This window comes from Mus pahari, chromosome 4, assembly GCF_900095145.1.
Source record: "Mus pahari chromosome 4, PAHARI_EIJ_v1.1, whole genome shotgun sequence".
NCBI classification, from domain to species: domain Eukaryota; kingdom Metazoa; phylum Chordata; class Mammalia; order Rodentia; family Muridae; genus Mus; species Mus pahari.
Window position 1 is genome coordinate 70,251,501 of NC_034593.1, and position 12,972 is coordinate 70,264,472.

A 12,972-nucleotide genomic window follows, 5' to 3' on the forward strand; every position below is an offset into this window, starting at 1 on the left:
AAAAAAAAAAAAAAAAAAAAAAAAAAAAAAAAAAAAAAAAAAAACCCAATTATCACAGGGATTACAGTTACGTGCCACATTTTATAAGTAAATATTTACACATATTGCTCATCCACTAGTGTGTATATCCCTGCCTTTAAATAACAGATTGAAATTCTGAAAATAAGCATATACCTAAGAGAATCAAGAGGTTGAATACATTCGCATGATTCTGTTACTGAGCTACATTAATGCAGCACTTTAATCCAATAAGACTCTCCAGAGAATCACTGCGTAAATGTCCTACAATCATCTATTTCTTATGCAAAGTAAATTGGACAAATACTATCAGCTCACAGCATCCATTAATCTTAATCTCTTTCTTCCCTGCCCTTCTGTATTATGGAGGCTTTAAAAGACTCAAATATCCAACCTCCTTTTCAGCCAAAAGTATCGGATGGCGAATCTCTAGCCAAAAGAACATATACAAGATCTTGTGGAAATAAAGCCTGGGCTGAGGTTATGGCTCGGTGGTAAAGCATTTGTCTAGCAGGGAAGCCGTGGATGGGGTGGCCGTATTCATGAGAACATGGATGAAGACAAACCTTTGCCAAGAGGATTCTCAATCTTCCCTTTCCCTGGTTGGTGTCTGCGGGGCTTGAATATGCTTGGCCCAGGGAGGGGCATGATTAGGAGGTGTGGCCTTGTTGGGAGGACTATGCCACTGTGGGGGTGGCCTTTGAGGCCCTCCTCCTAGCTGCCTGGGGTACAGTCTTCTCCTGGCTGCCCTTGGTCAAGATGTAGAACTCTCAGCTCCTTCTCCAGCACCAGGTCTGCCTGCAGGCTGCCATGCTTCCTGCCTTGATGATAATGGACTAAACCTGTGAAACTGTAAGCCAGCCCCAATTAAATGGTGTCCTTTGTAAGAGTTGCCTTGGTCATGGTGTCTCTTCACAGTAATAAACCCTAACAGACAGTAATACACAGCTGAACCTGTGCTTTGAGAACTTAGTCATCATCTGGTCCTTAGAAACACCTTAAGCACAACGTGGCACTGGGGGCCTTTAGATTTCTTATTAAACCACCAGCCACTATACGTTCAGTGTTGGGTAACTTGTAAGCTAAATCCTAATAAATCCTAATATAATCAATGCTATACTCACGCTATAAACCACTCAGAAGAACAAACCATAAGATAAAATAATAATAATAAAAAGTTATCTATGAAAAAGTATGATCAGGGGGCTGGAGAAATGGGTCAGTTGTTAGAAGCACTGGATGTTCTTCTAGAGGACCCAGGTTCAATTCCCAGCAGCCACATGCAGCTTACGACTGTCTGTAACTCCAGTTCCAGGGGATGCATGGCACCAGCGATGTATGTGGTGCACATGTATATGCACACAGGCAGAATACAAGTAAAAGAAATACATCTCTATTTAAACGGTATGGTCAGAGTAGTAAGTGCCAAAGGCTGAAAAACACAAGTAAAGACAAAGATGCTTTACACACTCCACTCCAGAGACTACAGTACTACACACTAACATACCTTCCCAATGCAGCATCTGTAACATCACTATTTCTGCCCGCTGTAAACTCTTCCTCCACCTTTAACGGAGGGCTAGATAGAAAGCTAACTGCTCTTGCAAAGTGCCCTAATTCCATTCCCAGAACCCATGTGACACACTCACACTGCCTGTAATTCCAGCTTCAGGAGAGACAACACTCTCTTCTTGCTCCAGTATAACATGCCACACACATATATGTACACGTAATTTTAAAACGGTAACAATTAACCCTCCAAAAATCTTTGAGAAAAACACCTCACGGAGTGAGTGAAAACAATTTATATAAGACAATTCCATGAACAAAATTAAAGGTATGAATTTGTCATCCCAAAGGAAAACAACAATGCCCATTCACAGCTAAGAGCAAGGACTTTTAAAGTGAAACAGCTTCACTACGATGCCTGCCAGTTTTCGTAACTGGCTATAGATTTAAACCACACCAGAGAAAACGGAATCAAGACAGGAATTCCCACCCGTCCCAAGTGAAGTCCCCAAGGAGGACTGAACTTGAAGGGTCACATTTAGGAATAAGGAGGTTTTGGTTCTCAGAGTACGCTGCCTAAGTCTAAAAGAAGTTTGCGGTATCCCAAGCCCAAGGAATAAGCATACATAAGATGTCTGTCCCTAAAGCTAGACTGTCAGTTTCTTTCAGCCCCACAGAAGTGTGTGGATACCGGTAAAGGGAAACAAAGTAAAAAGCTGTCCATTCTCCCTTGCCTGAACGCTTTTATGATGCAGTACTTTTTCAATTCACTAGCTTTTAGTACTCATTTATACCCGCTTGAAAATATACATAAATATGATCAAGCGGTTTCTCAATACAGTATCTAAAAAAGGAAATTAAGACTGTGATTCAAATATTTTTCACGTGCATTTCCTCAAATATTTGAATGTAGTTAGAAGGAGAGACAGCTGAACAGGGCAGTGCCTGCCTGGAGTCCCCTGGAGTCCCAGCTTGAGACGAGCTGGGAGGCAAGAGATCAGGCTGAGGCCCACCTGAGCTAAAGACAAAGCATGAGGCCAGCACAGACTGCAAGAGACTACATCTCAAAACCAACAACGAAGAAAATAAATTAAATAAAAGGGAGACACATCCCTGTGTTCAATTCCCAATACCTCTAACAAGGGTAACTACTATTTAGCAATATAGTCCAGTAATTCCTGCACTGTAGAAGGTGAGCTGAGGATTACAAGTTTAAGGCCAGTGCAGCTACAGAGTGAAACTGTATCTGAAAATGAAGTTTGCAAACTTATGTGATATTTGCTTGCGGTGGGGGGGGGGCAGGGATTTAGTTCATAACTCCATGTTTATTATGGTTTTCATTTTCTTTTTAAAAGATTTACTTATTTTATTTTCGAGTATAAATATGAGACATTGTAGCTGTCTTCAGAAACACCAGAAGAGGGCATCAAATCCCATTACAGATGGTTGTGAGCCACCATGTGGTTGCTGGGAATTGAACTCAGGACCTCTGGAAGAGCAGTCTGTGCTCTTAACCGCTGAGCCATCTCTCCAGCCCTGGTTTTCATTTTTTTTTTTTTTTATAAGATTTTAGTCACTTCAAAACCTGGCCTGAAATTTTCTTTTTCAGTTGTTCAATTCCCAGCAGTCACATGCAGCTGTAGTTAGTAAAACTATTAAACACTCTCTATCCTTCAGTTTTGAAACGTTTAGTCTAAAAAGGCTTTACAGGGGCTAGAAAGAGAGCAAGTGTGAAGCCCTGAGCTCAAATCGACAGAAGCCATGGAAAGCCAGATAGGGTCACATGAGTCTTATCATCCCAGGGCTTCTACGGTGAGATGAGAGCAGGAGACATGAGAGTCTCCAGAAGCAGGAGGCCCAGAGGACCAGAGCACGCTTGTGCTTGCGCGCGCGCACACACACACGCGCACATGCACGCACACACATATCCCATCTACCCACCCCGTCTCTCACTCACTAAAAAGTAAAACCAAAGGAAAAGTTCTATAAAATAGTTCAGAGATCCCATGTCAACTTCACTGAGATCCTCTTGGGGTAACATACAAAACAAGCAAAAGAAAATTTAAATATTCAGATTTCATCTAACACCATAAAAAAGCCAGAATCCCACACTGCATATGGCTTACACATAACATTTCCTTCACTCTCCTCCAATCTGTGACAACTTGTGCACTTCGTTAGTTTTCATAACTTCAATGCTTCCAGAAAGTACTGCCCAATCGTTTACCATCAAATATGGATCTGTCTGGTGTTTTCTGAAATCAAGTTGGTTTTCCTGTTTTGTTTTGTTTTTAAAGATTTTTATTTTATTTATTTTATGTATATGAGTGTTTTGCCTACTTGTAAGTAAATGTACCATATGCAACCAAGTCTGGTGCCCATGGTGGTCAAAAAAAAGGGCACTGGATCCCCTGGAACTGGAGTTACAAATGATAGGGTACTAGGAATTGAACCCCGGTCCTCTCAAGAGCAATAAGTATACTTAACTGCTTAGCCATCCTCCAGCCTCTTGAAATAGATTCTTCTTTAGTTTTGTGGCTTTCTGAGAATCTTCACTGAGGAACCCTGACTGGCTAGTGCTTGTTAACAGACTGGTATGAACACACACACACACACACACACACACACACACACACACACACACGGGCACGTTCCAGCCTCACTCAGCCTCCGCTAGGCTGGGAGTGTCCAACTCTTCTTAGTCAAATACCACATTCTCCATGAATCATATCAAGAAACAACTGATGCATACGCAGCTTGTTCCAGAAGCTACTCTTTCTACCAGAAGGCACCGCAAGAGTCACCACTTGTTGGCTATACCTGTTCTGTAGTCTGCACCCATCTGAATCTCCAGACCAACTGCAGAATGCAGTGTGTGAATCCAGGCCTCTTCCTTCAGGCAGATCACAGGTGAAAGGTATTTGACTCCAGGAAACCTTATTCTACTTCATAGCAGTCCCAAAGCGCAGGAGTAACCATGCTGGCAATTTTATTATAGCATATAGCTATAACTGCTCTATTTTATTACTGGTTATCATTGCGAATCTCTTCCTGGGTCTAATTTAGAAATTAAGTCTTATTATAGGTGTGAAGACAACAGGAGAAGATGTACAAAGTTTTAGCATCCTCTCAGGATGAAGTTCTGGTCATCCTCTCAGGTCTTAGAATAGACAAGGAAGACCTACAGTCTTCCTTACAAATACCACATTCTCCATGAATCATATCAAGAAACAACTTACATCCATAAGACTTCCTGATGTACAGCAAGTGATTTCTTGAATGAAAGACCATAATGACTAAGGCTAGTTTTACTACTTACATTATTACTACCAAAAAGAAAAAAGAAAAGAGTAATCAATTTATATCTCACATGCTCACATTATGACAACCACTGCTCATCTAAGACATGACCATCAGTCTATGTTTCATGAACATTATAGGATTCCCTCTTCACCATCTCAATTTAAATCCATCTGGCCAACACCAGTTATCACTTAGGAACTCAGAGCCAAATCATTTAGTGACAATGGTAGAAATCTAAAGTCAGTCCCAGAAAGTCCCATACTGCATGAATTCGTCTATGGAATGTTTTGAAACAACAAAATTATAGGAAAAAACACAGATTGGTAATTACCGGAGATAGGGGTACAAGTGGTGATTGAAAACATGAAGAAACCCCAGGATGACAGCACATGCCTATAATACTAGCACTGCAAGCCCCTCTGCTACACAGTGAGTTTGAGATCAGCCAGGACAGAAAAACAAACAAGTGACAAGTGATGATTCCTGATTTGTTGTTGTTGTTGTTGTTGCTGTTGTTATGCAGGGATTGTCTGTAGTGTCAATGAACCATGTCATATCCTAGTGATGGCATTACATTGTAAATTTACCAGATGCCATTTACAAAAGGGTACACGCACAGCACTTACACAACTGTCTCAAGTATAAAGGTTAAAATAAAAAGTGAAGCCGGATGCAATGGCACAGCCGTATAACCCTGCAATTCCAGCACTCAGGGTGGAAAGGGATGCATCCAGAGTTACAGGCCACCTGGGGTTACACTGTAACACCCTGCCTCAAAAACCCATGATCTAACAGACAAGGCCCACCTGCAGCCAACAGGCCACATGCATCCAAGGATGGGCATGAATGCAGCCCAACACATTTGTAGATGACAGTACGCCTCAATGTCAACACAACTTAGCCCTCCACAACCCTGCACTAAACATAACTCTTCAAAGATCAAGGGAGAAAATGACAATACTTGACTTTAGCAAGCATTACACGTCATACAGTTCACCACAGGGTTAATTATCATGGAAGAGCGGGGAAGGTGGGGGAGTTCTTTTCCCCTCTGAAAATATAAAAATCATCACAACTAACACGACTTGCTATAGCTCTCTAACCTTTAGCTCTAACAAAGCCACCAAAAGGTGATGCATGTGCGACCAATCACTCCTAAACCTAATGTGCCAACCTTAGCTAATGGAAACGTAGCACTGAGGTGTGCTGCAGCTACGGATTGGATGCTGAATAGTGTCTCAAGGCCTGTTGAAGGCTTGTCCCAGAAAGGCACTAGTGGAAGGTAGGGGAAGCTGCAGGTGGGGACCAATGGAAGGTCTCCAAAGTCGCCAGTCCTGGAAAAGAGCTCTTCGGACCCCTTCCTTTCCCTTTGCTTCCTGACCAATGGATGGGCACTGGTTCCTGTATGACTATGGGGAAGTCAACCAGAGTCCTGAAAGCAGCAACCCTACCTAATCATGTGCTTCTACAGCTGAGCCAAAACAGACCTGTTCTTTTTATAAAGTTACCCCAGTATGTGTGCGACCAATCACTCCTAAACCTAATGTGCCAACCTTAGCTAATGGAAACGTAGCACTGAGGTGTGCTACAGCTACAGATTGGATGCTGAATAGTGGCACAAAGATGATTAACAAAAAGTGTAGCAACTGTTTTCAAACACTAGCTACAATCAAAATTACACTGTGTCACAACAGTCTGTAGGTTTCCACATAATACACTCTTTTTTGCCCAATAAACCTCAGACCCCCCCTCATATCTCTCCCAGTAGTGCTGTTTAGAAACCACATTGCCATCATGGATCAAGAAATACTATTAACTATGCTTTGTTAGAAATACTATTTTTGACAAGTTAAGATAAGTCAGATGCTGACAGCCCCTTACTTTCCGAGTACAAAAGGATTTGTTGTTTTGTTTTTGTTTTTGTTTTTCTTACAATTACAAAAGTGATACATTCAGCACAAACCTTGCTTGAGATAGGTTTGAAATTCTGACCTTTCCTGGAGTGGCAGTACACTATTCTTCCAACTGGGAGCTCCCAGGTCACAGGCATCAATGAGGGTAAACAGCAGATAGGCTGCAGTACCAGGGTGTCAGGCTGGGTATACTCGATACATTTGCAGTTTGCCAAGATGATCTACTTTGTTTTGTTTCAGCTGTCATTTAGACTCACAATGAATTCCACTGAGTGACTTTACAAAAAAAAAAAAAAAAACTATGTCCTGCACTCTTGGGAACTCTGACAGCTGCATTCCTGAGCATTAGCAACTCAGCCAAAAAGGTTAGCAAAACAAAAGAAAAAAAAAGTTTAATACTGGAAAAGTAAGATTACTAACTAGGAGGAGATAGGATGGGAGTTATTGTACACATATCATTGAAAGTAAATACTTAAACACACCACAGAAGCAATCTCAATGGGTCTGAATTCAACAAGTTAATAAAATAGTTGAACAAAAAATTATTGTATTGAAGCCTTGGGGTATGATGCTGTTTGCAATTTATTTACATTTTTTACTTCATTAAATTGCCTTGGTGACCACAATTCTCATTTAAGTGATTAAAGACATAAACCCAAGTCATTGAATAAAGCAGTTACTTGGCCGTCCTGTTTTTCAACAGAGATGCATTGAGAAGTATCAATAGAATGTTTATTGCTCCTTCTTTTCCAGCGGGTATATTACTTTAGAATACAGTGTGCCATTGAGAAGGAGGAGGACAGGTTTCCAGACACACAATACAGGGTAAAGACTGGATTAAAAGTCTTTTCCTCTTCTAGGAATACCAGGTGAAATACTGGAAGCCTCTAGGCTAAAATCTCAGGTGATAATTTCTCCTTGTGTTTCTCCTTACTGCCTACCTTCCCTCTGGCACGCCTAGAGTAGCTTGTCACTTTCCAGATACATATGAATAGTTCTTAAGTGTCAAAGTCCCTACAAGTCTCCAGCCCCAGATGCAAGAGTCACCAACTGCTTAACTAGCTACACTAGGGTAGTTATCAAAATTACTTTCGAGCAACTGACTAACCTAAATCCAGAACTTGTCTTCAAAGAGTCTGGTAAAGGAGTCTGGCCAGCTAGGGAAGGGAGGAGGAGCCGGACCCAACAAGAATAAATAAGTAAATAAATGCTTTCATTCATTCTTTTCCAGAACCTTGCGGTTTTGCCTGTCACACAAACTCCTTTATCAAAGTCAGTCTTCAAAAATAGGATACCCCACAGCAAAGCTTCCCTAATTCTTGTTCTTCCAGTTGTATCAAGCGATACAATCATGTTGTTTTACTCATGTTACAGAAATGCTCAAGCATCAACGAGAACATATGACATATGGAAAAGCTTCCACAGGTGCAACCAACACTGCCTGTTTTCTACTCGAGGAGAGTTCCAACTTCTGGATAAATTATTTCTGACAACTTAGGTAAAGATGGAAAAGCACTCATAGTTCGAACTAATTTCTCTTTAAAGCAATAAACAGAGCTGGGGATGTGCACTGGTAAAAACTAAATGAACATCAAAGTTAACAGGGCTGACACTTGAGAATGTTCGCCATGTTTGGCAGGTTTCTCCGTGTGCTTCTCCTGAGGTCAGGTGGGGTAAAGCTCCCAGATTCTCAATGGAGCTTTTAGCTAGCCGGGTGAGTAGTAACCCACCCACTTTCTCACTGGGCCAGGAGTCCTCTGTTAGGTTGGTTTCTATATTCCACACCACTGGCAGGGGAACAGGGTGGTCTAACAACAGTCCATTGACTTGGCCAATCCACAGGCTGTCCAAGTGGAAGGTGTGTCTCTTCCAGACTTATTTGGTAACCCACCATCTCCACCTCCCCACCCCTACACACGCGCACACACACACACCTCCCTACCTGACAGTAGATTTCACTGTTATTCTAACTAATCAACCTAGCACACACACACACACACACACACCTCCCTACCTGACAGTAGATTTCACTGTTATTCTAACTAATCAACCTAGCATCCCATTTCACCGTCCCCATTTCTACACCAGGCCTCTGACATTACTTTCTGACTATCCTTGTTAGGTTCTGATGTGTAACTTCACTTGGCAGTTCAAACTCTGTTCTTGAAAAGAACTGAGAGATCTCATGAAAGTTGCTTTGCCCATACAATAAACTGGCCGTGTCTTTTCAAGAGCAGAAAATGGGCATAAGTGACAGTTTTAACAAATACAGATGATGAAGACACATGAAGGGCAGCTACACCACCACCAGAGAAGGGAGCAGATCAAAGGTGTGCATGCCCAATGCCTGATAAAAACTGCCCTTTAGAATAGTTACTTCTGGAGACATGAAATGAACGTTCTTATGCAATTACAGTCCATCTTCCAGGCTTGGCAAGTGTAATCTATACTCATATCCTACATGTGACAGCTCCACCAAGCAAAAGGAAAACCATCAAGAACAACAGTACCAGGTGCCATTCTTGGGGCTTGTCCAAAAGCAGCCAATGGAAGATTCGCTTTTATTCTATTCTCTCGCACATTAAATAATCATCATCAGCGATGGGCAGCACTTGGATTTGGACAGATGGTATCCCAACACCAGACAAGCAAAGCAACTTTTTTCAAGTATTAGATCCTCCTTGTATTTGCTGGCCCCAAGGATCTGTAGCTCTTCTTTGCCTGCAGGGTTGGCAAGCAGGATCGCCTGTAGTTGCCATCCCAATATTTATGAATATACGTCATTTAGCCAGTAACCAACGGAAATCAAACCACATTTTTATAACACTCCTCCCTCGCTAATCCAATCTAAGAAAAATCAAATCTAACCCACCAGCTAGCCCTCCGTTTAAAAATAAAAAGAAACCTGAGGATAAACAATCGTATAAACGTTAACCACTTATCTAATTTTGACCATATTGTGCAAACCAAAAGAATCTGCCCTGCGAAGAAGAGGGAGTCGAATATGCCTGTTCTGCACTTATATCTACAATTGGAATGAAAAGCGCTGGCCTGTCAACTTTTTCCTTTCGATGGATAACAACATTCCTCTTTCAAGAGAGTAAAGTAGTAAATAAAGACTGGCACCTCAGTGTTTCACTTTATAAGGCCCACCTAGACCAGTCAGTTCATTACACAACCCTGCAAGTTCCTGCTTACAGCTCATTAAACACCCCTAAACTCTAAAGATGGGATACATGCAAGGGAGTTACTGAGCCTGCAGTCGGGGTGACAACAGTACCCGGCCGAAGGGAGCTGAGACCTGACCCCAAGACTCAGCCCCAAGGAGTGTGGCCGGAGAAAGACATGTCCTATAGACAAGTCCCGCAAAGGCGCGGGCAAGGTCAGCTCCAGGGAGCGCAAGGAAAAGGACAGCAGAGGAGAGGGCAGGAATCGCAGAACGGTCTGAAAAGAATGTCCTTGGAAGTTGGGGCAGGGAAGGTCCTGGATGGGAGAAATGGGATGCTTCCCCAGCAGAGGAGTGCCGGGGCACTGGAAGGGCAGAGTCTGCAGACACCAACCCCACGGCGGGTGGCGGCGCGTCTCACCTGGGGGGTCCTCTCGGCGGGGTTCTTCATCACCGCTTGGCGGAAGCTATTATCCACGTAGGACGCCATCTCCCCCTGCGGGGCGCACCGGGACCGCTCCACACACTCGCCGGCCTCCCGGCCCAGCGCCACTGCCCGAGGCAAAGCAGCCCAGGCGCGGGGCCGGGGCGCAGACAGCACGAAGGGTCCGTGCAGCCCCGAGCTGCCCTCCTCCTCGCGGCTTGCTGTCCGTAGACTCGGACTCAGCGACTGACTGCCCGGCAGCGCTCCGGAACGGTCGCGGATCGCGCTGGCCCCGGCGGGCCGAGTTATTTTTAGGGAGGTGCAAGCGACGGCGGGCGGAGCCTCTCCGGCGGGGCCCTGGCTCTACCCGCTCCGGCCGCGCTCGCTCTGACGCGTCCCGGGTCCTCGCGCGCCGGTCGAGAGGGAGGGCCGCGCGCTGAGCCTGGTAAGCCCGGCTCAGGTCTGGGCGCCACCGAGCCCGCTGGCCTCGGCCGCCGTGGCCGCGCCGCGCCTCCGTCTACTGTCGGCCGCGCCTCCCGACTGCTGCTGCATCCCCGCGGGCCGCGCAGCTCCAGCCGCCCGCCCCCATCGGCGCCCGAGCGCGGCTGCTCCCCGCGCGGCCCCCGCGCTCTAGGCAACTTTGTGCGTCGTCCGTGCGGCGGGCGGGCGGGCGCGGCGGGCCAGACGCGGGTCCCCGGCGGGCGCGAGGCCGAGAGCGGAGCGCGCAGCCCCGCCAAGCGTCTGCTGAACGGCGACCGCCTCCTCTTCCCCGCCTCTTCCTTCTCCTGCGCCTCGGCGGCCGCCGGAGCCGCTCTTCAGGGAGGAAGCGGCCTCCGGGGCTTGTTGCTTTGTGCTGCAACCATGGTGAGGAGTGAGTGACGGGCCGGGGGCCAGTCGGAGGCCGCCGCATCATCGGGGGCGGAGCGCCCCGTGGCGCCGGCCCGCCCCATCGCTGGCCTGGCGGGGCCGCGCCCTCGCTGCGAGCCGCGTTCTGCCGGGACCTGGTGCGGTGGGAGCCGGGACCGCCGGGGCTGGTGCGATCGTTGATCCCGTAGCTGAGCGGCCGCACCCCGCCTCTCTGGCCTGGACCCCACATCCCAGGCCTTGCGGCACCTCTCCCACCCCTTCCCGGGCTGGAAGCTGACCCCACCCGGGAGAGCTCCCTGCGACGACTCGGCTGCAGTGGCAGGTCTTCCCAAAGCTTAGGGCTGACTGGGATTTTGCTTTCGGTGGCAACTTTAACCATCCTTGAATTCTGTTTATTTGTAGTGACTGCAAGGACAACGTTGCTCTCCCGCCTTCCGCGCTCACTGACACCTAAACCCTTAAATGACCCCTACGTTAGGCAGGTAGGAATGTGGCTTTCCAACCCCAGAACTAGTATCACATCGATCAGAAAAACACCAGGTCAGCCCGTTGTAATCGAGAGGCCAAGACAGCAAGTTCTCTGACATAATCAAGAATGTATAATCCTAGGTCGGACTTTGCCTTCCACTGGGCAGAGCACCTTCTCAGGATCGCGAGTTTCCAATCCAGACTTGCCCGGTACAAAGCCCATATTAGTGTGTTAAGATGTCCCTGCTCTTGGGAGTTCATCCCTTCCTGACCAGGCTTGAGGTGTGCAGTGTCAGCCTCAAAGAAGAGTGCAGTGTTTGAAGTCTGAGTGGAAACTAAAGACAATTGTTATTCAAACTTAAAAACCTTTTTTCCAAGCATGTTTTTCGACACCCAGTTTATTATTGTAACCAATTGGGACAGGCTGTCAGCTAGTAAGGGAGGAAGTCCTTAAATCGCCAGCACAGCGCTAAAAGGATTGCATAACTTCTAAAAAGAAAGGATCTGTGGGACCCAAGTTTAGAGAACTGAGTCTAAATTATAAAGTGTATCTAATAGGTCCGGTTCTATTGCTTTTGCAGCAACTGCTTCCTGCTTTATCTGAAGTCCTAGAGCGACAACTTGAGTTCTCCAGGATAAACATCCACTTCAAAAGCAAAAATAACAGAAAAAGAGAATTTTAAACCCAATGATCTGCAAAAAAACATATACCCGACATTCCCCATCTGGAGTCTACTCGACATTTCAGAGTGTGTGTGTACAAATCTGGTTCCACTTTTCTTGTCCCAAACATCCCCCATTCACAGCCTTAAACACCCCAATTAATAACACACCATTATCACCATCCAGGTTCCCCAGGGTTCACCCTAGTATCTTCTTAATTTCTTTCTCCTCTATGCAACAAAGTTCGGTACAACCTTCTACCTCAATTTTCAAAGTTCTAATGAATGTGTATTCTGATCTCTACCACCTTTCCTACCGTGATCATGGTCCAAAGCATTACAACCCTCTGATTGCATTTTGCTATAGTGATATCCCTAGTACCCTTTTTCTTTCTTTCCTTCTTTCTTTCTTTCTTTCTTTCTTTCTTTCTTTCTTTCTTTCTTTCTTCTTTCTTCCTTCCTTTCTTGTTTCTTTGTTTCTTGTTTGCTTGTTAGTTTGTTTTCCTCTGAGTAGCCCATTCTCATGACAGCAGCCGGTGTAATTGTGCTCAGTCCCGTGAGTCACTGCTTATCTTCCATGACATTCATCCCGCAAGCCTAGAACTCTGTGGCCTCAGTGATCCCTGAACCTAGTCCTCCAAC

The 12,972-nt window shown here is 45.4% G+C and overlaps 1 protein-coding gene across 1 annotated transcript in view; it reads right to left on the bottom strand.

The window, feature by feature from the left end:
- The window catches only part of Rapgef2 (Rap guanine nucleotide exchange factor 2), a 175,411-nt gene extending 163,832 nt beyond the window's left edge, over positions 1-11,579 (bottom strand). Inside the window, exons 1-2 of the mRNA XM_029538030.1 lie at positions 10,875-11,579; positions 10,331-10,696 (exon numbers count right to left, since the gene is read on the bottom strand). Coding sequence (XP_029393890.1) covers positions 10,331-10,696; positions 10,875-11,579 — 1,071 coding nt within the window. The remainder of the gene's footprint in view (positions 1-10,330; positions 10,697-10,874) is intronic.
- Between the last annotated feature and the right edge of the window lie 1,393 nt (positions 11,580-12,972).